Genomic DNA, 24983 nt, shown 5'->3' with positions numbered 1-24983 from the left:
GATGGAACTCACCTTCCCCCGTAGAATACCCCTGAGTTCCGAGCTCCCAGGATTGCCCCTCGTTACTGCATTCTCTGAGCATGTGGTCAGACAAATTGCCACAGTAGATGAAAGTCTGGGGTCTGTTTTACTATCCAGATGCTTGTCTACTTTATAAATTTTACTTTTCAATTTTTCTGCAATTGAATTTGAGAAAACTGGAAGAGTGTCTAAATCACGTGTCCTTGCTTTTCTGTAAGGAATTTTTTTTAAAAGTTTGCATGATAGTAAGTCTTAATGTGTGCTAGACTCCCCTCACTCACCAAAAGAGTTATAGATCTAAAATAATAGTTTTCCAGATTTGGGGAATGTCTTTGACTTTTAACAATAAATTTGAATTGTGGCATTCTTTGTGGGTCCTCAGTCAAATTCAATTTAAAATTATTTCTTGAAAATAACATTAGAAATAAAATTGTATTTCTTTGAAGAGCTTTTAAAAAATATGCTATGCCTTTATAACATTTTTGTTGAGACAGTTTATTAGAATGGACTGTTTCCACCTATTGCCTTAAAAGAGAGAAGACCTTTCCACTGTGAGGGGCGCAAGTTAATTAACATGCTGGTTCCACAGGATCCTGTTTACATTGTGATGATAATAGTGGTCAAGGAGTTAACAAGAACAAGACCTGCTATCTGGCATCTACCAAAAACAAAATCTTGGGTGATTCCTAAGGGAGAAGCTGATGTCAAATATAAGTGTGAACCCAGAACCAAAAATAAAACCCCCAAAGACAGATAGGCGCGTTAGAACAAATCTCACTCAGTGGTTGCTAGTGGTCAAGAGGAATTGTTTGGAGTCCACTGTTAAGATTAAATAATGAACCTATTTTCTTAATTCATATCAAAAAAGTTATTAGATAGAACTTTCTTGCTTTAAAATTTTTCCTTCATATATTTTCTTAAATTTTTGACATCTGCTACTGGTTGTCAATTAGCAATGTTGGCTGGTGAGAAATGAATGAATAGTAAATAGATAGATAGATAGATAGATAGATAGATAGATAGATAGATAGATAGACAGATAGATAACAGATGAAAAAAATTTAAACATTCCATCCTTTTTAGTTTGGTAGCTTTTGTGTTCATGTTTCTGATTTTATATGGCATGCATAGAGCCATATTTTCTACAAGTAAAACTGGTCCGAGTACGTATCATATGCATCAGCATCTTGCAGTGTTCCATAAAGAATATGGTCAAGGAGCACTCTAACTTTCAGAACTCTGCTATGAGTTCTGAAACTCTGGATGAGTTTTTGAACTACTGATCTAAGTAAGAGCAGAAAGAGGTGATAAATAATTATGGAGATATTCTTGTCAACACTAGTTTGAATTATATGGAAACTGTTAAGATAAGCAGATTTAGAAGCAGGAGAAACCTTGTGGGTTCCTGGGAGCGATTTTCAATGCAGAGTGTTTCCTCATACATTTTTCTTTAATAAGATACTTTAAAACAACTATTTTGATAATTTCTATTAAGGTAGAATCACTGCCCATTGGAAAGAAATAGCAAACACTAAGATCCTTTTCTCCCCTGGATAACAGGGCCTTGAAGTTTACTTCAATGATCTTTGGTATAAGATGAAACACTATATTGGCTACTATAAAAGACTGTTAATGATTATCTTTATTAACATTTAACTTCTGTTTTCAGCACTCATCAATCATCTTGAACATGGAGCTGTCTCTGAAGCAGGTACTTTCTAATTTTGTATGAAAGTTAACCACAAAAGCAAGAGGTTGCTTGAATCAAAGTTCATTTTAGGGGTAATCCATTGAAATTGAAAGTTAAATTATAAATAATGTAAAAAGCTTTAGATTATTTGTTTCTTTTATAACTGATTAGAGGCCGTTGTTTCAGCCTTGCCTTTGGAGAAACTGAACCAAAGTTCATTAATTGAATAATATATTCTCCCCTTCCTTTGCCTCTTGAAAATTGAGCTCATGTTTCTAGTCTCATGAGAATGTCTTTCTGTCAAAACCATAAGAAATTCATGTAGAATACCAGCCCTAATCATTAAAAATGGTGTTTAATCAGGGAGTCTAGAAGGTAGACTGTGGACTGTGGTGGCAAAGAGCCCAACAGTCAACCTCCAACCTTCCACTTAATATCTGACTCCTGGAATCAATTTCCTCAGCAGTAAAGTTAGAAAAATAATATCTACCTCTTAATAAATAGGATGCTTCATGCAAAATTGTAGACAGAGAGCTGGTATATTATAAGTGTGAAGTAAATGGTAGGTAATAATAATAACAACAATAATAATATTTAACATGATTTCACAGTTCTCAGATATGATACTCCAAATTCCAGTTGATTCAAGAGGTTCAGACTTGCATTAGCATTTCTGTTTATACCCCCAAGATTTAAGAAAGTCATATGATAATATGTTCAACATTAAGGTGTTGCTAATGTTGTCTTAATCTACTAGGACTAGTATGGTATAGGGTTATTAGGGAAAAGATCTAAATAGGTTTCTTCTTCAGGTCTTTTCCATTAATTTATTCATTCATTCAACATTTAGTTCTTGAAGGCCTACTACTTGGAGGGGACAGAAATGAATGAATGACATAGCCTTTAACCTCCAGAAGCTTAGGGTGTTGCTGGGAGACAAAAGAGCATGGTAACAATGCAGAGCAATAATGGAAGCACATACTAGGGAGACAGAGGAGAGGAACTGGCCTAAAAGGGAGCCGGGAGCAGTAGGGGAAGATAGCTAAAAGAAGAGAGATGTAACATGAGCTGTGAATGATGTTACAGTTAACCAGATAAGGAAAAGGGGGGATGGGAGGGGGAAGCCTTTGCCAAGTAGAAGGGTGTGAAGAGTATGATGAATGAAAAGATGTGAAGAGTGAGAGACCATAGCTTATTCTAATAAGCCTGTGTACCATTAGAGCAAAGGGCAGATGTGTGCTCAAGGGGCAAGAAGGCTAGAAAGGAATCTGGGGAAGTAAGACAGAACAAGATTAGGCACATCCTTATATGTTCTCCTAAGAAGTATAACAATTTTATCTAAGGACAGTGAAAGCCTTTAAAGATTTTAAGCAGGAGCGTGTCATGATAAGATTTTCCTTTTAGAAAGATCAGTCTGGTGTGGCAGTGTGGAAGATGGATTGAGTCCTGGAGTAGAGGTAGGGGTTGCTGGAAAACAAGGCTGAAGCCAGCGGAAGTATTAGGAGACTTACAAGTAATCCAGGAAAGAAATGATAAGGACTGATACAAAGGCATGCCAGTGGAGAGGAAGAGGAGGAAATAGACTAGAGAGTTCTATCTGAGAGAATGGAAAAGATATGGTGATGGTGACAGACTGAATGAGAGAGAAAGAAGTTCAAAGACAACTCCCACCTTTGTGTCTTGGGTGACTGGGATGGTGCCTTTCGCCAAGGTAGGGTCACAGGAGTAGCTTTAGGGGAATCAGTATGTCCACATTTATGTTGTTACATCTGAGTCTTTGTACAATAAGAGGGGTAAGGAAATGAGAATAGAAAAGAAGGAAACCCAACATTTAATGCGAAGAAAAGAATCATCAAAGGAGACAGAAGTCTTAGGCAGAAATAAAGAGAGAGAACAGGAGAAAGTGAAGAAAGTTTCAAGGAGGATGTAGTCCTTAGTGTCAAGTACTATGGAGAATTTAAGTAAAACAAATACAATGTATATTGCATTTAGTAACCAGGAAGTCTTAACTGACATTTTATTGGGTGGTAGAGATATAAAACGTATTTCTGTAAGTTGAGTACCTGTATGTTATTTATGCCAGTATCTATTTCTTAGACTTTTTTCCCCCACTTGAAGTGTGGCATAGTCCTCTAGAGTTGACCATGAGTTCCTTGAAGGCACAGACTATGGTTTATTCACTTGTATCATCTCTCTCCCCACCCCACCCCTCACCACATACATTCAAATGAATACATATAGGGAGCAGTACATTATTTTCAGGACTTATTTTCAAAATGTAATTTTATTTGCTAAGTTTTTCAATATCCTGCAGCCTTTCATTTGTGATATGGCATCCCTCAAGTCTCCTTAATACTTTCTTCACAGTGATACCAAATACTTTCTCTCCCACTTATAGCCCATTTTCAGGAGTCAGTAAATACTTCATTAGCAAATGAAGTGCTTAGTTAAAACCACAGGAAAGTCTTATAAATCTGTTTTCAGTCATCTCTCATGTAAGAAGCCACGGCAGGGGAAGACCATCAGTGTGGCTTCTAGCATCTGTGCTTGATATAATCTACCAAAGTGTATTTTCAACTATTGAGAAAGAATTTGACATCTTAATTCCTCAGTCTAGCAGCTGGTTTTTGACCTTCTTAAATTACTGCCAAGGTTACTCTAGCTCTATAGAATGCTGTCCATTTCAGTATCAACATCTTCAAACCACCATCCTGCCAGGGCAGAAGTGATTGACTTATCTTACTCTTCGTTACGTGTCTGTACAAGTGTTTATAATGGGTAGGACACCCGAGGAGACAGATTTAGATCTGTGATGTGGTATTCAAGAAAGGGAAGTCCTTAAGACTCGTCTGAAAGATGCTTCTAATTCATTTGTTTTGCCTGATTTGCAGCAACAATTGTACATTGGTTCCCGAGATGGATTGGTTCAGCTCTCCTTGCACAGATGTGCCACTTATGGGAAAGCCTGTGCCGACTGTTGTCTTGCCAGAGACCCCTACTGTGCCTGGGATGGAAACGCATGCTCTCGCTATGCACCCACTTCAAAAAGGTAAGAGGCCCATAGAGTGAATATGAAGCCTTCTATTCTACACAATGAATATATCACACAAATACTTTGTCTAATAGTTTAAAGAGAAAATATATAGAAAACATGGTCTGTGGTAGGAATATTAAAATTCAAATATTGTTTTATAGTTTTGCATAAAACTATATGTTGAAGGAAGATAAAGTAGAATGTTCTGAAATTCTGAAATGTGGAACTTTTAAAAATTCTGATAAATTGTTTATATTCTTTTCCTTTATCTATGTTAAATACTATTAAAAGTTTTTTTTTCTTTACTTCTTTGCCCTTTCTACATTCCTCCCTTCTTCCCTTCTTTCTAAATATGTATATAGTCATACTTACTGTGTTGCAAATGCATAAGTATATGTGTTTGTAAAAGTGTGGCTTATACAGAACCCACAGCACATCCCAGTGACTCGGGACAATTTTCCTTTTCTGTCATAAGTTTAACTTGGTCAATTTTTGCCACTCAGATATACTTAACCATCAAACTATTTCTCTGCTGTTTGTAGTTCACTGCTTTATGTGCTCTTAAAGATAATGCTATTTTGAGCCAACGGTACCCAGCTAGGAATTTATTCTATACACACGTGGGCAAAAGTACCACAAAATTATATGTTCGAGGATGTTCATTTCAGTACTGTCTTCAAGGGTAAAATTACTGGAACCAACCTGAATGCCCATCAATATGACTGATCCTGGCTAAATATATTATGATATAATTGTTTTAAATGTGGATTATAGTTTACACTTTTTTCCTAAAGTATTCTTCAAGGTATATTTTTCTCTACATAAAATGTCAGCAAATTGTATGTGGTATTCTTTTAATCTTTAGGTCTTTATTAACAAAATAAGGTAAAAAGTAAGCATATGTTAGTCCCACTAGTACATATACACTTTTTTCTTTTTGAAAGTTACTGATTTGTCAAATTGCAAATTCTCAGAATTGCAGATTGAATGTATAGTACAACAGTAGATACTGTTGTTAAAATTAGGAGACATTTTATATTCCCTGAAATCTCTTAATTGAATGTGAGTGAGGAGATACCAGTATTACAAGTTGAAAGTAAAAAGCAGCAATATTTTGTTATAGTTTTTGGCTAAGAATATATTTATCATAGTGAGTCTTTTGGGAATATTTTTCTTTTCTAGAAGCTAAAAAACAAAAGTGCTCATTAGTTGGTAATGAACCTTCAGTTTGATGAGTTGACCCTGTTCCTTAAGAAGCCAAGATTTAAAAACATTCTTCACCTTATGTGCCTTATGCCATCAAAATTTTTTCATCTTGTATTTCCCAAAACTGTCTCTGATCTTGCAGACATGCCACTGTGATGTTTTCCCTTACCTAACATAATGTCCATATGAGCCAAAAAATGTGTGTGATAGATGAATCTTGTACAGGATTGTCATCTGGTCAGCATTGCCCTTGAGGAACAGCCTAGATATCGCAGAAGGTTTATCGTGACTTCTATGATTGCTGAAGTGGCAACATAAAATAGCCAAAGCAAATGAAAATATACTGTAAATATGACTTGTTTAACTTAGATGTAGCAGATTTTTCTTTTTTTTTATACAACAGTTACTATTTTCTCTTAAGGAAAATATGTGACCACAATGCAGAAAACCATTATTTATTATCATTATCATTATCACTACTATCGGAAAAGGAATGTGGACTACGTTTCAGCAGATAGGAATCACTTCTAGTCATTCACACCATATCAAATTTTTACTTCTATTTCAAGTGACAGTATGTATCTTGTTGCTTAATCAGATTTGTATAATAATGAGTATTCATGTGAAAGGGATTTTGTATTTGTGTGTACTTGCTACCCACTAACTAAAGCTCTTTTATATCTTATTACTTTCCTAATGACTGACTGAAAAAAGAGGGTAGGGATAGTTACCCCTGTTTGAGGGATATAAAACCTGAATTATCTTTATATCAACCTGTTCTGTTGAATAATTTGTCAAAGTCAGAGAAAAAGAAAACTGTGGTAGTTAAATAAAATTCAGATCATCTTATGGCCAAAACAAGATTTGACTAGTTCCTAATACTAATTCTGCTACTAGTAGTGTTTGAATTAATGTTAGAGTGATTGGAGTATTGACCTGCATTGAAGTTGAACAGTAAGATAAGCATAGTTCTCCTACTGCCACTGTTATTGTGTTAGATGTAGACTTTGGATAGTCCAGTTATCATGCTTGAAGTTCTAAACAATTTAATTCCTGTTCCATAGGCGAGCTAGACGCCAAGATGTAAAGTATGGAGACCCAATCACCCAGTGCTGGGACATAGAAGATAGTAAGTATAGGTTTAATATGCTTTTCTCTCATTTCAAATTTTAAGCTTAGTTTTTGTGTGTCTTTTTGTTATATGACTTAAAACATCTATTATATAGGAAGATCTCATTTTGTATAAGGCTTATGTTCTGGAAAAGCAATAGGAGATTTTATAAATCAACCCTCTGTCTACATGCCTAAGTGAATAATCCTTTGTTATATCACTATTTGTTTCATATGTCTTTTAAAATTCCTCTCCTTTTTTTTCTTTTTTACTGCCTTATCCATCCTTGTAAAGTTTGAAAACTGCTGTTAGATATAAAACAGGATATAGTCCAAAACATATGGACATTTAGAGTAAACTCAAAGAGACCCTCCCAGAAAAGTCTGGTGGAAGTGTAGGCACTTATTAGAAAGAAGTTTTAGGTAGCCTGTGCATTATTTGTATCCACTTTTTAATTCATGTTTTCATTCAATCAGTAAATATTTATTAAGTGACTTCCATGTGCATATAATTGTCCTGGGTATACTTGGAGACAAAGAAACTCCTTAGAGAGCTTATGATTCTCTGGGGAGATGTCATAAGGCACGATTAGTGATATGGGAGTTGAGCAAAAAGATCACCAGAAGCCTTATTGTTCAGAGAGAATTTCGTAGAGTGGAACATCTTGAAAGTCTGAATATGAGCAGGGCAGAGTGAAGAGTAGAGAGGGCATCTGTTGAATGCATCTGATAACAGAGAAAAAAATCTGTGAAAGTATATATTCCAGAGCTTCAGTTACTTTCCACCATCAAGCTGTACCTTCAGATAGAAAGTATATGAGCACATGCACGTGCATGCGCACATACACACACACGCACACACACAACTGGAGGAAGAAAAGAACTGCCTTCCCTTCATTACGTTGTTAGGAACCACCCAAACACTGAATAAACAACCCAAATTTCATAGTCTGGTCTAGCAGTTTTCTTAATTTAAAAACAAAACAATTATTTATAATTCATAATTTCATTCTTCTGAAAAATAAGCTCTGGCCCAGAATCGTATGTTTGACTTCTTGTTCTAATGTGTAGGTGACTCACTGTCATGTCCAGTGTTTTATTTAGCAATCATTACTGTGTGCTCTGTATACAGTTTTTCACATGTGCATATGAGATTTATCAGAAACTGTTGTGTATTGAAGACACACCAACAAACAAAAAAGAAAGGAATCTGTGCATTCATGGACTTACATTCAAGTGTGTGTTAGGGGAGGGAACAGGCAATAAACATAAAAACTAGTAAAATATGTGCTCTGTAAGATAATGATAAATGTGATAAAGAAGGTGATATAAAACACAGTTACTGCCCAAGGCCCTCACAATTATTGTCTCCACTTCACCATATCCCATTCTCACTATAACCCATTGCACACAGTCTTTTGTAGCATCATCATCACTCTACCCAATCCATTTTTTGTCGAGATCATCAGCAATTTCCTCCTTGCTAAATCCAATGGCCAACTTCTTTCAGTTCTCATTTTTACTTAATCTCTACCTCGCTCCTGCTTGAAACGCTCTCTTCTCTTGACTTCCATGTAGTGATGTGCTGGGGCCAGTTCTCATGGTCCTATGGGAGCTGATTGCTTATTATTTAGGAATTTTGTGAGCTGGTTTTAAACCATTGGTAGCTTTAATTAGCCATAGTGGGAGTTTTTACACCAGGAAAATCAGCAGGCACTACAAATCAGGGCTTTCTGTTTTCAAACGGATGGTGTTCCAGCGTACCTATGCTCGTAGCACCACATCCTTCTGGTTTTCCCCTTACCTTACAGGCTGCTCCTTCTGAATGTTCTTAACTTTGCTTTTCATCCTACCATCTAAATATCCAATCTCTGCCTATTCACTCCCTAATACCATCAATTTCAATACTATCAGAGGCAATTTGACTCCCAAATTCATAGTCCAGTTCTGAACTCTCCCTGTGTGCCAAATTTGCATGGCTTGTAGGCCTACTCAAGAACCCCTCTTAAATGCCTAATAAGCATCTCAAATTATATCTGAGAAAGAATTCTTGTCATCTTCTCCAAAATTTATTTGTTCTGCAGACTTCTCCATATTAGTAAATAGTACCACCATTCACCCAACTGCTTAGGTTAAAAAGCAGCTGGGAGTCATCTGTTTATTTTTCTCTTTCTTTCATGTCCTACCACCAACCTCTCACTAAGCCCTTTTGGCTCTATGGCCACAACTACTACTACTTCTCATCGCCTCCATAGATGCCAACCTAACTGAAGCCACCACACCTCTTCAGCAGCCACTTAACTCGTCTCCCTGCTTCCATGCTTGCCCCCCTTCAGTTTTTACCCCACTTACTAACCAGAGTAACCTTTTTAAAAACTTCAGTCTGGGGCTGGCCCAGTGGCGTAGTGGTTGTGGTTGTGTTCAGCATGCTTCACTTCAGTGGCCCCGGTTTGTGGGTTCAGATCCCAGTCGCAGACCTGCACCACTCATCAAGCCATGCTGTGGCAGCAACCCACATGAAAAATGGAGGAAGACTGGCACAGATGTTGGCTCAGGGCTGGTCTTCCTCAGCAAAAAGAGGAAGATTGGCAATGGATATTAGCTCAGGGCCAATCTCCTTCACCAAAAGAAAACCTTCATTTAGATCATTCCCTCACTCAAAATCTTGTGCTAACTTCTTAGAACAATTAGTAAAACATCTGCAGCCTTTACCATGGCCTACAGATTCTACTTGATCTCCTGACCCTCTCTCACATCGCTGTTACATGGCTTGCACACCAGCTTTCTCTTTTTCAAAAGCACCAGTCTTCTTCCTGCCTCAGCTGGGTTTGCATTTGTTTCCTCTCTACATGAGGAACTCCTCTCTTCAGACGTCCATATAGCTCCATCTGCACCTCATTTAATTCTGTACCTAGAATGTTAATTTCTTAGAGACACCTCTCCTGACCATCCGCTCTGAAATACCTTTCTCCCTTTCTACCCTTTATTCCCTAATCTGCTTTATTTTTATTTGTAGCGCATAATTGCCAGATACTAAATTATTCATTCACTTGATTACTTTGTCTCTGTCACTAGAATGTAAGTTTCTTAAGGGTGGTGAATTTACCTGTCCTAGTCAGCAGTACATCTCCAGCACTTAAAGCAATGCTGGTGTGGTAGGCAGGTAGGAATGTTTGCGTAAAGCATGAGTAAAGGGCAGGGTGGTCAGATAGATAGCATTTGAGCTGTGCCGTAAGCAGAAAGTCAAATTTTACAAAGTAGATGAAGTAATGATAATTAAAATCAGAAAGACCTCACAAGGGTTGGGCTAAGTTTGTGATGGTGCCTATGTTATTCTATGGAATTTATGTTTACCCTGTAGGTGATAAGGAGCTAATTCATATTTCTAAGAAAAGTTGTTTTTTAAAATAAAAGTAATTGACACCTGTATAGATAATTGATTGGAATAGAAGACAGAGAATTAATTGTGGGAATTAAAGTAGAGATTATAAGGGTATTTACAAACTAAATTATTTGCAGCCTTAAGGGAGAGAAGGGGTCAGATTTGAACAACAGTTTGTAGTAAAGAGGAAAGGAGGTGACTTGCTTATAATCCACCATAACTATGTGTTTTCCTTTATTTGGTAATCAAGGCTTGAATAATTGACAAATATATGTTTTGTTTTTTCATTCCTTTCTTTCTTTGTTCAATACTTAATGGTTGTGTGCTGTGATGCTGCATGATCATAGTTAACAACATTAAAAACATCTAATCTTGCTGCAGTGACTAATATACGACTTCAGTGATATGTCATATATTTACGATAAAGAGCTAATCCAGATATTTCACTATGAAAAAAATTTTTGATTGTAATCAGGAAGATTAAAATATTATCTTCAAAATTATTTTACACTTAATGAGATATTCTGCTACTTTGAAACGTTATGGTATACAACTTTTGTACTTTTAATAATTGGTAGTAATATAATATTATATATAATATATATGTATGTATGTATATATGTATATTTACATGCATATGTACATACATACATATATTTTTAAATTAAAAATGGAAATTTTTTTTATCGAGGTATAACAGACATAACATTATATTAGTTTCAGGTGCACAACATAATGATTCAATATTTGTATACATTGTGAAATGATCACCACAATAAGTCTAGTTAACATCCATCACCACATGTAGTTACAAAAATATTTTTTTTCATGTGATGAGAACTTCCAAGATTTACTGTCCTAGTAACTTTCAAATATGCAATAGAGTATTATTAACTATAGTCACCATGCTGTACATTGCATCCCCAACACATTTATTTTCTAAGTGAAGATTGTACCTTTTGACCTCCTTCACCCATTTTGCCTACCTCCCACCCCCTGGCTCTGGCAACTGCCAATCTGTTCTCTGTATCTATAAGCTTGCTTTAGCTTCCACTTATAAGTGAGATCATATAGTATTTGTCTTTCTCTGTCTGACTTATTTTACTTAGCATAATGCCCTCAAGGTCCATCTGTGTTGTTGCGAATGGCAAGATTTCCCTTTTTTACGGCTGAATAATGTTCCTTGATATATATTTCATATATACGTATGCCACATTTTCTTCATCCATTAATCCATCAATGGACACTTAGGTTGTTTCCATATATTGGGTATCACAAGTAATCCTGAAATGAACATTAGGGGTGCATACATCAAGTTCATGTTTTTGTTTTCTTCAGTTAAGTATCCAGAAATGGAATTGTTAGATCATATGATAGTTCCATTTTTAATTTTTTGAGTAATCTCCATAACGTTTTCCATAGTGACTGCGCCAATTTACATTCCCACCAGCAGTGCACAAGGGTTCCTTTTTATCTACATCGTCGCCAACACTTGTTATTTCTTGTCTTTTTGATAATAGCCATTCTAACAGGTGTGAGGTGATATCGCATTGTGGTTTTGATTTGCGTTCGCCTAATGATTACTGATGTTGAGCATCTTTTCATATACCTCTTGGCCATCTATATGTCTTCTTTGGAAAAATATCTATTCATTTCCTCTGCTTATTTTTTAACTGGATTTTTTTTTTTTTGCTATTGAGTTGTTTATATATTTTCAATATTAACTCTTTATCAGATATATGATTTGCAAATATTTTCTCCCATTCAGTAGGTTGCCATTTCCTTTTGTTGGTGATTTCCTCTGCTGTGCAGAGCTTTCTAGTTTCAGGTAGTCCCACTTGTGTATTTTTGCTTTTGTTGCTTGTGCTTTTTGCATCAGATTCAAAAATTCATCAAGGGGGCTTCTCACCAAAGTTTTCTTCTAGGAGTTTTATAGTTTCAGGTCTTACATTCAAAACTTGAATCCATTTTGAGTTAATTTTTGTGTATGGTGTAAGATAGTGGTCCAGTTTTGTTCCTTTACATATGGCTGTCCAGTTTTCCCAACGCTATTTATTGAAGAGAATGTCATTTCCCCATTGTATGTTCTTGCTTCCTTTGTTGTAAATTAATTGACCATATATGCATGAGTTTATTTCTCAACTCTCTATTCTGTTTCAATGATTTATGTGTCTATTTTTATGCCAATATCACACTGTTTTAATTACTGTAGCTTTGTAATATGGTTTGAAATCAGGGAGCATGATGCCTCCAGCTTTGTTCTTTCTCAAGATTGCTTTGTCTATTTGGGGTCTTTTGTGGTTCCATACAAATTTTAGGATTGTTTGTTCTATTTCTGTGAAAAATGCCAATGGAATTATAATAGAGATTGCATTGAATCTGTTCGATTGCTTTGGGTAGTATGGTATTTTAACAATATTAATTTTTTCAATCCATGAGCATGGAATATCTTTCAATTTATTTGTGTCTTCTTCAATTTCTTTCGTTAGTGTCTTATAGTTTACAATATACAGGTCTTTCACCTCCTTGGTTAAATTTATTCCTAGGTGTTTTATTCTTTTTGATGAAACTGTAAATGATATTGTTAAAAATAGGAAATTTAAAACTCAGAAATGAAACAAACAACATTGGAAGCAACAATAAATTTATTTCCAGTCAAATTGATATAGTGATGACTTTGTGTCAAAGGGTCACTGTTTTTACCGATTTGAAAAAGGATTTCATACAAATAGCTGTTTCATTTTTCCAGTTGATTGCACTAATTTGTCTTTTACTAAATTGACCAATTCTTTGGTTGAGCCAGTCTAATTGAGATTCTCCTGAGCCCTTGTCCCATCACCTATCAATCAACTTGCATCCTCCCTACTTTGTTCATGAACTCCCTTTGCTCAGAAAAACAGTATCTGTTACTATGAGATGCGTGTCTTTCTCTTCCATGATCGCACTGGTGATCTTTCTGTGCATTAGGAACTTATTAACTGTGAAAATCGTGGATATAACCTGTTGAATTGGCAGAGATAGTGGATAGATTACAGATTTCAAATGGAATCCACACATTTTGAAGGTTAGATGAGGTTAATTCATAATGGTGCCAGCATGCTTGACTTAATCATTGCTGGTAAAACACAAAGAAGTTCAAAAGAAGTTTTGTGAAAAGAAAGCCTAACTATTGGATGTATGTGCATTCATGCCATTTGCTGGTAATTTTGTGTGCTTAGATTTGGATTCACTTAGGTCCCTTAAGCCTTACTCTTTGGTTTATGCCTAAAATGCTAAGTAGGCCCATCTGCAGAATTGAGACATCTGAATATATGATGAAAAAGTGCATGTTTGGGCCAGGCTGAGCAGCCGTCATTTTTTATTTGATCAAATTTGAGCTACAGATCTTAGATCACACGTGGAACACAGCCTTTGGCTACTCTGGATGGAATGCATTTCAGATGGTGCAGTTGATTTATGAGAATAAGGTGTCTGAGACGCTGCTCCTTTAGCATCTCATTAACTATCTTATAGCAAATGCATATTGGGCTAAAGTATCCCTCTTTGAATAAAAGAGAATATGTTTTGGTAGATAATACAGATAAGGTTCAGATTCTGAGTATTAGAGCATCTAGCTTATTATCATCATTATAGAATTTCATCAAGCACATACCACTGTACTTGCTTTTCTGGCATCACAATTTCATGATGTTATATGGTCAGCTCTGTGGACTAATTCATGATAGAATTTCTCTTTAAAGATGAAGTAAATTGCTCTTCCAGAGCTATCTGCAAAATTGGTTATATTTTATACAAATTAAAAAGTGTTAAAACATTAAAAGATGCTAAAGTTTTCTTCAATTCAGCTCACAGAAAGAGACTTAATGCTTAGAGATAGATCTTATGAATTTTTATTTAAAAAAATCAATTGCAAATAGTTAATATATTGATGAAAGAGTAAAAATTGCAGGGATAGAGTTTTAAAAATCAATTTATTAGGTAATATTTGACTCAGGTAATAATATTATAACATGAATTTCCTTTCTCTTTAATAATGTGTATGAATCTTTCCCCCATGGCATCTGTTCTAAATCAGTCTATTTTCCTATTGCTTTTAAAATCAGGTCAAGGTTAATCTCCTATTCCATGTTTGCTTTCCAGGCATTAGTCATGAAACTGCTGATGAAAAGGTGATTTTTGGCATTGAATTTAATTCAACCTTTCTAGAATGTATACCTAAATCCCAACAAGCTTCTATTAAGTGGTATATCCAGCGGTCAGGAGATGAACATCGAGAGGAGGTAAGTTATAATCATCAAAGAATGCTCACCTTGAAGGAAATAGTATAAAACTTAAATCAAATTTTGGTTGTGAGAAATGTTCAACTTTTAGTGCCATATGGTATGCTCATCACTATTTGATAGAAAAGAAAATAACAGTTTATACTCACTAACATCAAAGGTAACAGTGCCTTTGAATAAGAATAGGTCAATTCAATACAAATGTGTTAATAAAATATATTTAAAAGCAGATTGAATTTTTAAGAAGTTTACATGATTTTTTTTCAAATTTTTATTTCTCGTAGATTGCCTATATTTTAGAACAATTCCCTGATCAAGAACAAGAACATGATATTTTCCCCCCCACAGTAGCACAGTGACTAAATTTTAACTCATATTTATTCACTTTAGATCATAAAATGAAACATGTCGAGTATATATAAAAATAGAATATCTATCTTTATCGTATCACATGAAGAAGTTGCATAAGTATCTGGACATATGTACTTTTTTACTCATGTATTAAAATTAGATCAACAGAGGGAAAAGTAATATGGACATTCTTTTCATCTTTTGACTTTTTCTCTTTCAGTCTTGCTAACATATACATGTGATTGAAATATATGACAGAGATTTTGTGAGGTAGATAGATTACATATGTTAGTCAACATAATCGGATGAGTTTGGGTAGTCTGAGACATCCTATATCAATATTATTTGAATGTCATGAAACAAAGATTAATTAGCAGAATTTTTATTTTTCTATTTCAGGGCCTAAGAGAAACCAATAATAGTCTAGAGTTCTAAAATTCCCAATATTAAACTAAAGACACTGTAATGAGTAAAGGAATGAACATGGGATTCAGATTTAGGTATCCTGAGTTGAATCATAGTCCTGTGTCCTCTGGTAATATCACTGAGCCCCTGTGGGCCAAAATTTTCTAACATGAAAAAAATAAATTCGAAAGTTACTGTGGAAGTAAAATGAGAAAGCACATATGAGAATGTGAATTTCAAAGCAGAGGATTACTCACAAGTGTAAAATATGCATATAAAATTGCAGATACTCCATCAGGTAGGATGTGTGAAATACGAAATAGCACTGATCACGTGTTCAGCTTGACGGCTGAGGATTCATGAGCAGGTTCTAACTTCTCTAACACTCAGTTTCTCTGTCATATAAGTAGGTGAACCAAATGTTCTCTAAAATATCAGCCTCCTTGATAAGTCTATAAACACTTAAGATAGTATATGTAATCAGTCAAACATTGGTGTAGAATTGTGGTTCTCAACCTCAGGTGATTTTGCTCCCAGGGTGTCTACATTTGGCAATATCTGGGGAAGTTTTTGTTTGTCACAGCTGGATGAGTGGGTGGAGAGTGCTGCTGGCATCTGGTGGGTGTAGGCCAGGGATGATGCTAAACATCCTGCAATGCACAATCCCTCACAATCAAGAATTACCTGGCCCCAAATGTCAGTAGTGCAGAAGTTGAGAAAACTTGGAGTAGAAGAATCAGATTTTATCATGAGAAATTGATTTAAAGCTATGTTCCACTATTACATTAAGAAATTAATTTCAATCTCTTCATCTAAGATCTTCAAGAATAAATTTTTCTATCAAAATGTTGACCCTTTACATACTTAGTACCAAGGGAATAACTCCATTCTTTATTATGTCAGATTTCTCCACTAAAACTTGATTCTTCATCATTGCTAACATCTGTAAATTCTTAGATTACACCATATCCATATTTATGCTAAATGTATATTTTAAAGGTCCCATTTTTACCAATACATTAAAGTATTATCTGACATAGAAGTGATTATGTAATTTTGAAACATAAAGCATATACTTTTTATCCGAGAGATATTGGATGAATGTTATCCAAATTTTTTTAACATGCAGATTTTCTTTTAGTTACATTGCATATTTTACTTTTAAAGGTCCCAAACCAGTATTTTTAATTTTATAGTTAATAAAGTTTGATAATTTCTTTTTAGTTAAATATAATTCTTTAATAATGATTTTTGCTTTGGCAAATTTAATCTGAGTTTTAAAAAAATATGGTACTCTGCTTGGGGTATAATCTCCCGTTATAAGTACATACATTTGCCTGTGCATGTTTGCATTCACATCTTTCATATTCCTGAAAATGCTATGCATTACTTTAATGTACCTTTTAACAGTATATCATGCAGTCATGGTGTTACCACGCTCCATGAATTTCAATGGAGCAGAAATAGTGTATTTATTGAATTTTATTTAAAAGTGTCTTAGCTGTAATATTTCAACTGGTATTTTCATCTATCTTTGTAAATAGGTAGTTATACATTGTCCAGGATACGCAATAGTGCTTCCTGAACTGAGGAAAGGGGCAAAATCCAGACTAGATTTGAAGCATTTTTCCCAGCAGGATACCTTCTGCTCCTTACCAAGGTCACAGTTTGGAATCTTTCCTCCACTCAAAAAAAGCCTGAGAGAGGGCCCAGGATCTCCTGTGGCATAGAGGCTGTCACCAGGTTATTCTCTGCCAGGAGGAGAACATTTCCTTGCTGAGCTGTTCACAGTTGGGTGCTGTTGGGTAGGTCATGAGTCACTTATCTGCTGACTTTCTTATAAAGCTGTTCTTGAAATTGATGATATTTATACTGTAACTTAGTGAGTTATTCAGCAGTCCCCAAGCTTCTGTGGAACTTTTGGGATATGAATGAATAAAAGAGGCAATACCTTATGCCATTCATAGTAGTATTTTTTTCTGTAGATTTTTAAAATATTTTGAAATCATCTTTAAATATTTGCATTTTTCTATTTGTAGATCTTAGTTTTATTTTTGTTCTTTTTATTATAATACAATATAAATAGTTTTGAAAATATAGTAACACGTAAAGAACTATGAGGCCACTAAGTATAGATAAGCAAAAATACTATTTTGATGTCTATCCCAGTTTTTTTTCCTACTAACCGTTACACTGTGAGCATTTTCTCTCATCACTCAATTTTCATACCATGTTTTTGCTGTCGTCCATCTCCATCACCCTGATGCCATAGTCATCCATGGATGTTCTATGCTTTATTTAAATAGTTCGTGCATCCTCTTAAAAAAAACTAATCAACTTCACTATATCTAAATCTTTCTTTATTTGTCTAACTATTTTCTTAGGACAAATTCTTAGATGTAAAATAAGTGAATTAAAGGCTTTAGTTATCTTTATGGCTTTGGATAAACAACTGTATGTTGCTAATTTCCCATCAAAATCACCATATTAGTGACTTTTCTGAACTCTTGAGGCAAAATTGTGTATTATAATTTATGAAAATCATTACCAGTTTGATATGAAAAAATATCATACTGTGTTAATGTCTATTTCTTTAAACATTACTGGATGTGAACTTACTTTCTCATGTTCCTTGGCTGTTGGTGTTAGCTGTATTTGGTGAATTGCCTTACCTGTCATTTGATTAGTTTACATTGATATATTCATTTAAAAATTATTTTAACAAACCCTTTATATGTTATAGATATTAACATTTTAATGTTATACATATTATAAGTAACTTTTTATTGTGTTTTATATCTCTAAACTTTTGATGTGTTCCTAAGGTAAAAAAGTTTTATATTTTATATAGACTAGTCTATTGATTTATATCTGTATGATTTCTCCCTTATAATGCTTAGAAATTCCTTCCCCAATGGAACAGCAAATATATATTTGCTTTTTATAATTACAGTTTACATTTTATATTTATTTACTCAAAGATAATAATTAATCTAGGAGTTAGTTATGTATAAATTCGATTTTTGTTCTTTTAAATAATGAGCCAGTTGCCTCAGCACTTATTTTTAAATAAATCTTCCTTCTATGTTTGTTGAAGAAAGGAGATATTCTTTTTTTTTTTTTTTTGGTGAGGAAGATCGGCCCTGAGCTAACATCTGCCAATCCTCCTCTTTTTTTTGCTGAGGAAGACTGGCCCTGGGCTAACATCTGTGCCCATCTTCCTCCACTTTATATGGGACGCCGCCACAGCATGGCTTGCCAAGCGGTGCATCGGTGCACGCCCGGGATCCGAACCAGCGAACCCCGGGCCACCGCAGCGGAGCGCATGCACTTAACCACTTGTGCCACCGGGCCGCCCCGAAAGGAGATATTCTTGAAGACAGTTCCAAGACACGTGCAATGCGTTAGCTGTGAAAGAACTGACAGGTGAATTATCCGCAAAGGAACTGCCATTAGGCTGCTGTTATCAGAGAATGAGGTCCCTGACCTCTACCTGCTGCTTAGAGCCTGTGTCCTTTGTCCCTTTCCCTGTTACTCTTCTCATTTTAAATGAATTGCCCTTCACTGAAGATCTGCATTTAATAATGCCGAGTATATTCTCCTTGCTCACATTAGGCAAATGGATAGTGGACCCCAGTTCAAGCATGGTTTTGATTTGTAAGGCTGAGCAGTTTTTACTTATCACTTCTAGAGTGGAGCAAATTCCATGAGTTTAAGTCAGTGGCTGGAGATTACATTGTCTCTTTGTAGAGGAGCTGAATTTGCTAAATTGGCTGTGCTGACATTTCGCTGTCGAGACGCAGTCTGCATAATGCATCCTATTCCAGCATGGAATGAAAGCATTGCAGAGAGTGAGAATGTAAAGTAGGAAAATGTTAATCAAGCACCTAATTTCTGGGTCATGTATTTCTATCTCTAGATTGCAAAAATTCTATGAAAATATATCATTTCAAAATGTATTTCATTAGACGTACCATTTCATTAAAGGCATATTTTGAAATTTTGGAAAGAAAACAATCACTTAAATGATCTAATAGACATTAGATAAATCCATAAAGAAGTTTATTGAAGCAAGTTTTAAATCTGTAGGTCAAAAACCGAAGAAAAATGAAGCATCCCATGGAAGAAAGGAAAGGGGAAAGATCACGATGGAATAATGAAATGCCACGTGTTTATGAAACTGAGTCCTGTAGGGACAGAAGTAGACTGGAAAGGAGGGAAGGGAACCAGACTTCAGAGTAAAACATCATCAACAGGATACAAAAAGAGAACAGCAAAAATAATGCTGAGTGTTGTGTAATATGTGTGAAGTCAAAGTCATAATTTCTTCCTGGCAGTAGATTAAAGAGAACAATAAAAAGTAGTGAGTCAGAGCCGTGACAATCTCTAAAAGCCACAGCAAATTCAGTTTAAACATTAGCAAGAATACCAGTTATGAAAAGGAAATCTAGAGATGAACCGGAACTGAAGTCACCCACTTTGATTGTCATGCTAATAACTACAGGCCATTTTCTATTAAGAGAATTACAGAAATAAAGCCTTCAGAACATCACCTTTCCAGCAACATGGCAGTAGTCTATAACGTTGCTAATAATACTTCACATTTTAACCTTCAAACAGCTTTACTTTTAACCCCCAAATACACCATATGCTCTGTCACCAACTTGATAAATGGGAAACCAATTGGGAAAGTTAAATGAGTAATCATAGGAAGCAGAGCAGACAGGGACCAGAGCCTAGACTATGGAGTCAGAATGTGCTGATCTAAGATGCATTTAAATTTTAAAAAATAATTTCTACAAGAAAATTATTTAAAGGAAAAAATATATATAGTGTGTTAAATTTGAGATTGGTATTTCTGCTTAAGATTGGCCCTTTAGAACCCTACCAGTTCAAATTCACATTTATTTTAGGCATGAGACTACTATAGTTTCTAAGAATGTAGGTAATTTCAACATTAGTTTGTATTACAATAGCATTTTAAAATGTCTGGGCCTTTAGAATAAATCCATTAGGAAAAAATACTACATACCCAACTCACCAAATGGGCACAGTAAGGAAAACAAACAAACAAACAAAACCCTGATGGTGTGGATTCAGTGTAGAGCGAAGGCAGGGCTGGAGACCATTCAGCCTCATTAACCAGGAATCTGAGCTGTGACCTGCCTCTGGCCTCGAGTGGTACCCCGCCAGCTGCACTTCTCTGGCACAGAGGGTGGTTGGCGATATACTTGTTAGTTAACTGGGCTGGTAGCCAGAGATGTTTCTTTTCCTTTTCTCATATTTCCAGAATTGGAGGGATTTTTCCTACATATTTTTCACATAAAGCTGCAGAGTATAGTCCACCCACTGTGAATAAATTTAATTTAGCCATCTTTGTGCCTCCTCGATTTCCATCAACTAAAGTCTACAATACAGGGGCAGATGTGTAAACTGGGAAATCTTCCAGACTTCTTTGTTGTTGTTGTTGTTATTCTGGTTAATGCTGAGCCACTCAACAATACTCCACATTAAACAGGGCTCTTGTGTCTGTAAACATGCCTCTAGTTTTATTGAGGATAGGTTTGCTCTTCACACCAGATTGTGGGCTGGGCAAGCTTAGATGTCTGAATTGTCTTTCAGTACTGCTGCTTCAAAGGGTAAAGAGCATCACATTTCAGGGGAGGTTCTTTTTGTTCATTGAGCTTTCTCACACTTGAAATCACATTACCATGTTATAGTACACTGAGGTATGGCAAATATTTCCACAAATGACATAGTCTAAAGTATCATATATACACACAGTATCAAAATTCAATCCATAATAAAGAGGGAAATTCAGCTTTAAATGTTGCTAACCTTCTGACTGTGGTCCTACTCAGTTACAGCTCTAACATCCAAAAGGCTCTATCCATGCCTTTCCACTTGACTTTTAACAGGTCACCACTTACATCTTCCATATGCTATTCAGATCATTTATTTGGTGATGTCTAGAAAACAGAGTTAATTCCTTTTGGAATCCTTGTTCTATTCTGCATTATAGGTAGTAACATGCACTAGAGCTCTTTTTCTACAGAATGACTGTCAATGTCACAATCTAGCTCTGAAATTCAGATACCAGTTGGTGTTCTTAAATAAGTAAATATGGTCAGTTGATAGTTTCCAGTTTTACTTCATTAATTTTCACAGCTTTTCATTCCTATCTGTAGACTGGGAGGAAAACTAACTGTATTCCAAAGGTTCAGTTAGACGTAGTAAGATGCAAAGATGTATATTTGGGGGCTATTAGTTTAGTTGAATTTTTTCACTCTCTTTGACTATAGCTGACAATATTATGCTTGATGAGAGAGAGATGAGGAATATATCTTTTAGGTTCATCTAAATAAAACTATGTAACCTGTTTTCATTTGCTCAGAGCCCTGTCTGTTTTTCATTTATTACCTACATTTTTCCAATTCTGCAGTTGAAACCCGATGAAAGGATCATCAAAACAGAATATGGGCTACTGATCCGAAGTTTGCAGAAGAAGGACTCTGGGATGTATTACTGCAAAGCACAGGAGCACACTTTTATCCACACCGTAGTGAAGCTGACTCTGAATGTCATTGAAAATGAACAGATGGAAAATACCCAGAGGGCACAGCATGAGGAGGGGCAGGTCAAGGATCTGTTGGCTGAGTCACGGTTGAGATACAAAGACTACATCCAAATCCTTAGCAGCCCGAACTTCAGCCTCGACCAGTACTGCGAACAGATGTGGCACAGGGAGAAGCGGAGACAGCGAAACAAGGGCGGCCCAAAGTGGAAGCACATGCAGGAAATGAAGAAGAAACGAAATCGAAGACACCACAGAGACCTGGATGAGCTTCCTGGAACTGTGGCCACGTAGTTTTCTATTTAATTTAAAGAAAGAAGTCTTTACCTGCAAAAATACTGTCTTCTGTTTTGTACATCCCTTATACTAAGTCATAAGAGTTTTCCATGGAGTTTTGCTGAGGAGCAAGAACAATAATCTAAATAAGACTATCTATGGTGAATATGGCATAGTAAGGGCAAATAATTCATCCGAACCAGTTTTCCATGAACTAAACTTGTACCTGCAAAGTATCAAAATTATCCTCAAAACAGGGGCTTTACATTTGTAAATGTTTTATGTTCTGAGTTTTTGAATTTATTATGTCGTGTAAATAATTGACCTAAGCAGGCATCAAATTTGGTATTGTAATAAGGTGCATTATTTCCCTTGCATGGCCATTAAGCATGGAGTTTACCATGCAGTTGTACTATATGTTCTTATGAACAGATATGTCATTCCACTCGAGAACTGGCTACCTTGTGGTAGGAACTGGAGGGAAGACACAAATTCATACAGCTCACATCATCACCAGGAACTTTCCCAGTGAGCCATTCACTTCTGGTGCATGGTTTGGGAATTTGCAGAGGTGCATTATTTCTTCAGCCCACAAGGGTTCCCTTTAGTGTGCTGCAGCATTGATTTACTGAAGGGTATAAATGCTCCTCCCAGGATTCCTTATGACTTGTCAGGAGTAACAGGTTCACAGAGAGAAGTTGGTGCTCAGTTATGTGTTTTTAGAATATACCCTGAACTTTACAGGGCCAGAGGTTTAATAAATATTTTAATAAGATATGGGAAAACATTTTAATAAAATAAGAGAAACATCATGATGTATACTGCATCCTAATGGGAAGGCATCCAGATGGGATTTGTTAAGAAACAGAAGGAAAGAGAGCCATAAATTCTGGCTTTGGGGAAAACTCATATCCCCACAAAAAGGAAGAACAATCACAAATAAAGTGGGTGAAGTGTAATGTAGCTTTATTCACTAGAGTATAAATAGTGGTCAATCTGCAATCCATCTGTTAAAAAAAAAAAAATCCAGATTATAATAAACTGCTAGCAAAAGTCTGAGGAAAAGTAAATTTTCTAAAGGATCATGGGAAGAATGAACACAAATTTTATTTACAACCAATGGGATTTTAGTATGTACTTCCTCTCTTTTTTCTAAAACTTCATCATACTCTGTAAATTATTTCCATTTACTGCCTTTATTCTCTCCTAAATATTGAATTGTTGGATTTTATCTGAGTAAGTAGGAAAAAACAATATATACATATATAGGGAGATAGAATTAGATAGACAGCAGTGGTGGGGATCGGGGGTATATATTTGTTGAATAACAGAACAAATGCAAAAATTTTGACAACGGAAAGGGTTAAATTAACTCTTTGACATCTTTTCTTCACACAATCTTTTTGCATTTCTGAGATTATGTGCTGTAATTCAAGTAGCATTATTTTAGTAATTTAATAATAAATAAGCCTACTGCATGTAAAGAAAACAAACTCACAACATTAACAGAAATGCTTTTCATATTTCGTTAGCACTTTCAAATGTTTCCAATTTGACTTTCCCTTTGAATATGTTTGGTATGTTTCCTGTCTGTTTAAGTAGGACTCACCTTTCCTTTTCAGAACACAAAACCCTTAGCCTTCTGTTTTGCCTTTTCACGCCCTTTTTAGTGTGAAATGAAAAATTAGTCACTTCCTCACACGGAAGGCAGCTTTTCAGAAAACTAAATAACAGACATTGCTCGTTTCTCATGCATTCTGCATGTCTTGAAAGAAAAGCCTGTGAGAACCCATGTGATTAGAGGGCAACTTATTACAGAGTTCAATATCATGTCTGTGACTGGCTTTGTTCAAAACATGTTCTCTCTCTCACACTATTTTATTTTTATAGCTTACCTATCTCAAAGTAGTCACACTGATATATAAGGTTAAATAGCCCTTTTGATATGATACTCATGAATATTTGTAGATGTTTCACTATAAGGAAAACTTAAGAAATGTAAGTTTAAAGAAAAGCAAACCAGAACAGATCACTCTTTTAAAAAGTAATGCATAAGGAGAGTAGCAAGATCAGACTGCTAATTGAATATCATAAGAGTGTGTGTAACTATTGATTTGCTGGGCTAAAATGTTCCAGGAACTCATAGTAAGCTCAAAGCAAATATGTGGGAGCAGGTTTTATTTTTTAAAGATTTCCAAATATTTGTATATCAGACAGTAATGATCAAATTGTGAATGGCTTTGGGAAAATTACATGAATCTCAAATGTTAGGATTGACTTGTGAAAATAAATTTGGTTTTCATAAAATATGAATGTCCAAGCCATTTTTTAATTACTTCTTTCTGATCTTAGTTATTCAGACAAAATTTGGGGAACCTATTTTACTTTACAACTAATATTCTGGCTGCTTTGGATTTAAAACTATTAATTTATGATAACTACTTAAAATATATTTGAAATATTGTTAGTAAAATAAAATGTCATATGATAAATAAACAACATATGGATTTATATGTATTTATAAAGATAGAGGACATCTAAGCTATGAATAATTTTTTAACCTTTTAATTGCCTAGCACGCTTAGAGGAACAGTGTGAATATATTAAATCTAGAGACGAAACACAATGTATACTTCCTCACCACTGAAGCTTTT

At 35.3% G+C, this 24983-nt stretch overlaps 1 protein-coding gene across 1 annotated transcript in view; it reads left to right on the top strand.

Moving 5' to 3' along the window:
* Positions 1 to 24757, top strand: part of SEMA3D (semaphorin 3D) — a 193568-nt gene extending 168811 nt beyond the window's left edge. Inside the window, exons 14-18 of the mRNA XM_058524671.1 lie at positions 1691 to 1732; positions 4603 to 4760; positions 7016 to 7080; positions 14584 to 14723; positions 21922 to 24757. Coding sequence (XP_058380654.1) covers positions 1691 to 1732; positions 4603 to 4760; positions 7016 to 7080; positions 14584 to 14723; positions 21922 to 22347 — 831 coding nt within the window. The 3' untranslated portion in view covers positions 22348 to 24757. The remainder of the gene's footprint in view (positions 1 to 1690; positions 1733 to 4602; positions 4761 to 7015; positions 7081 to 14583; positions 14724 to 21921) is intronic.
* Positions 24758 to 24983: the final 226 nt, after the last annotated feature.

Source organism: Diceros bicornis, chromosome 3, assembly GCF_020826845.1.
Source record: "Diceros bicornis minor isolate mBicDic1 chromosome 3, mDicBic1.mat.cur, whole genome shotgun sequence".
Classification (NCBI taxonomy): domain Eukaryota; kingdom Metazoa; phylum Chordata; class Mammalia; order Perissodactyla; family Rhinocerotidae; genus Diceros; species Diceros bicornis.
This window is presented reverse-complemented; position numbering and strand designations above follow the sequence as displayed.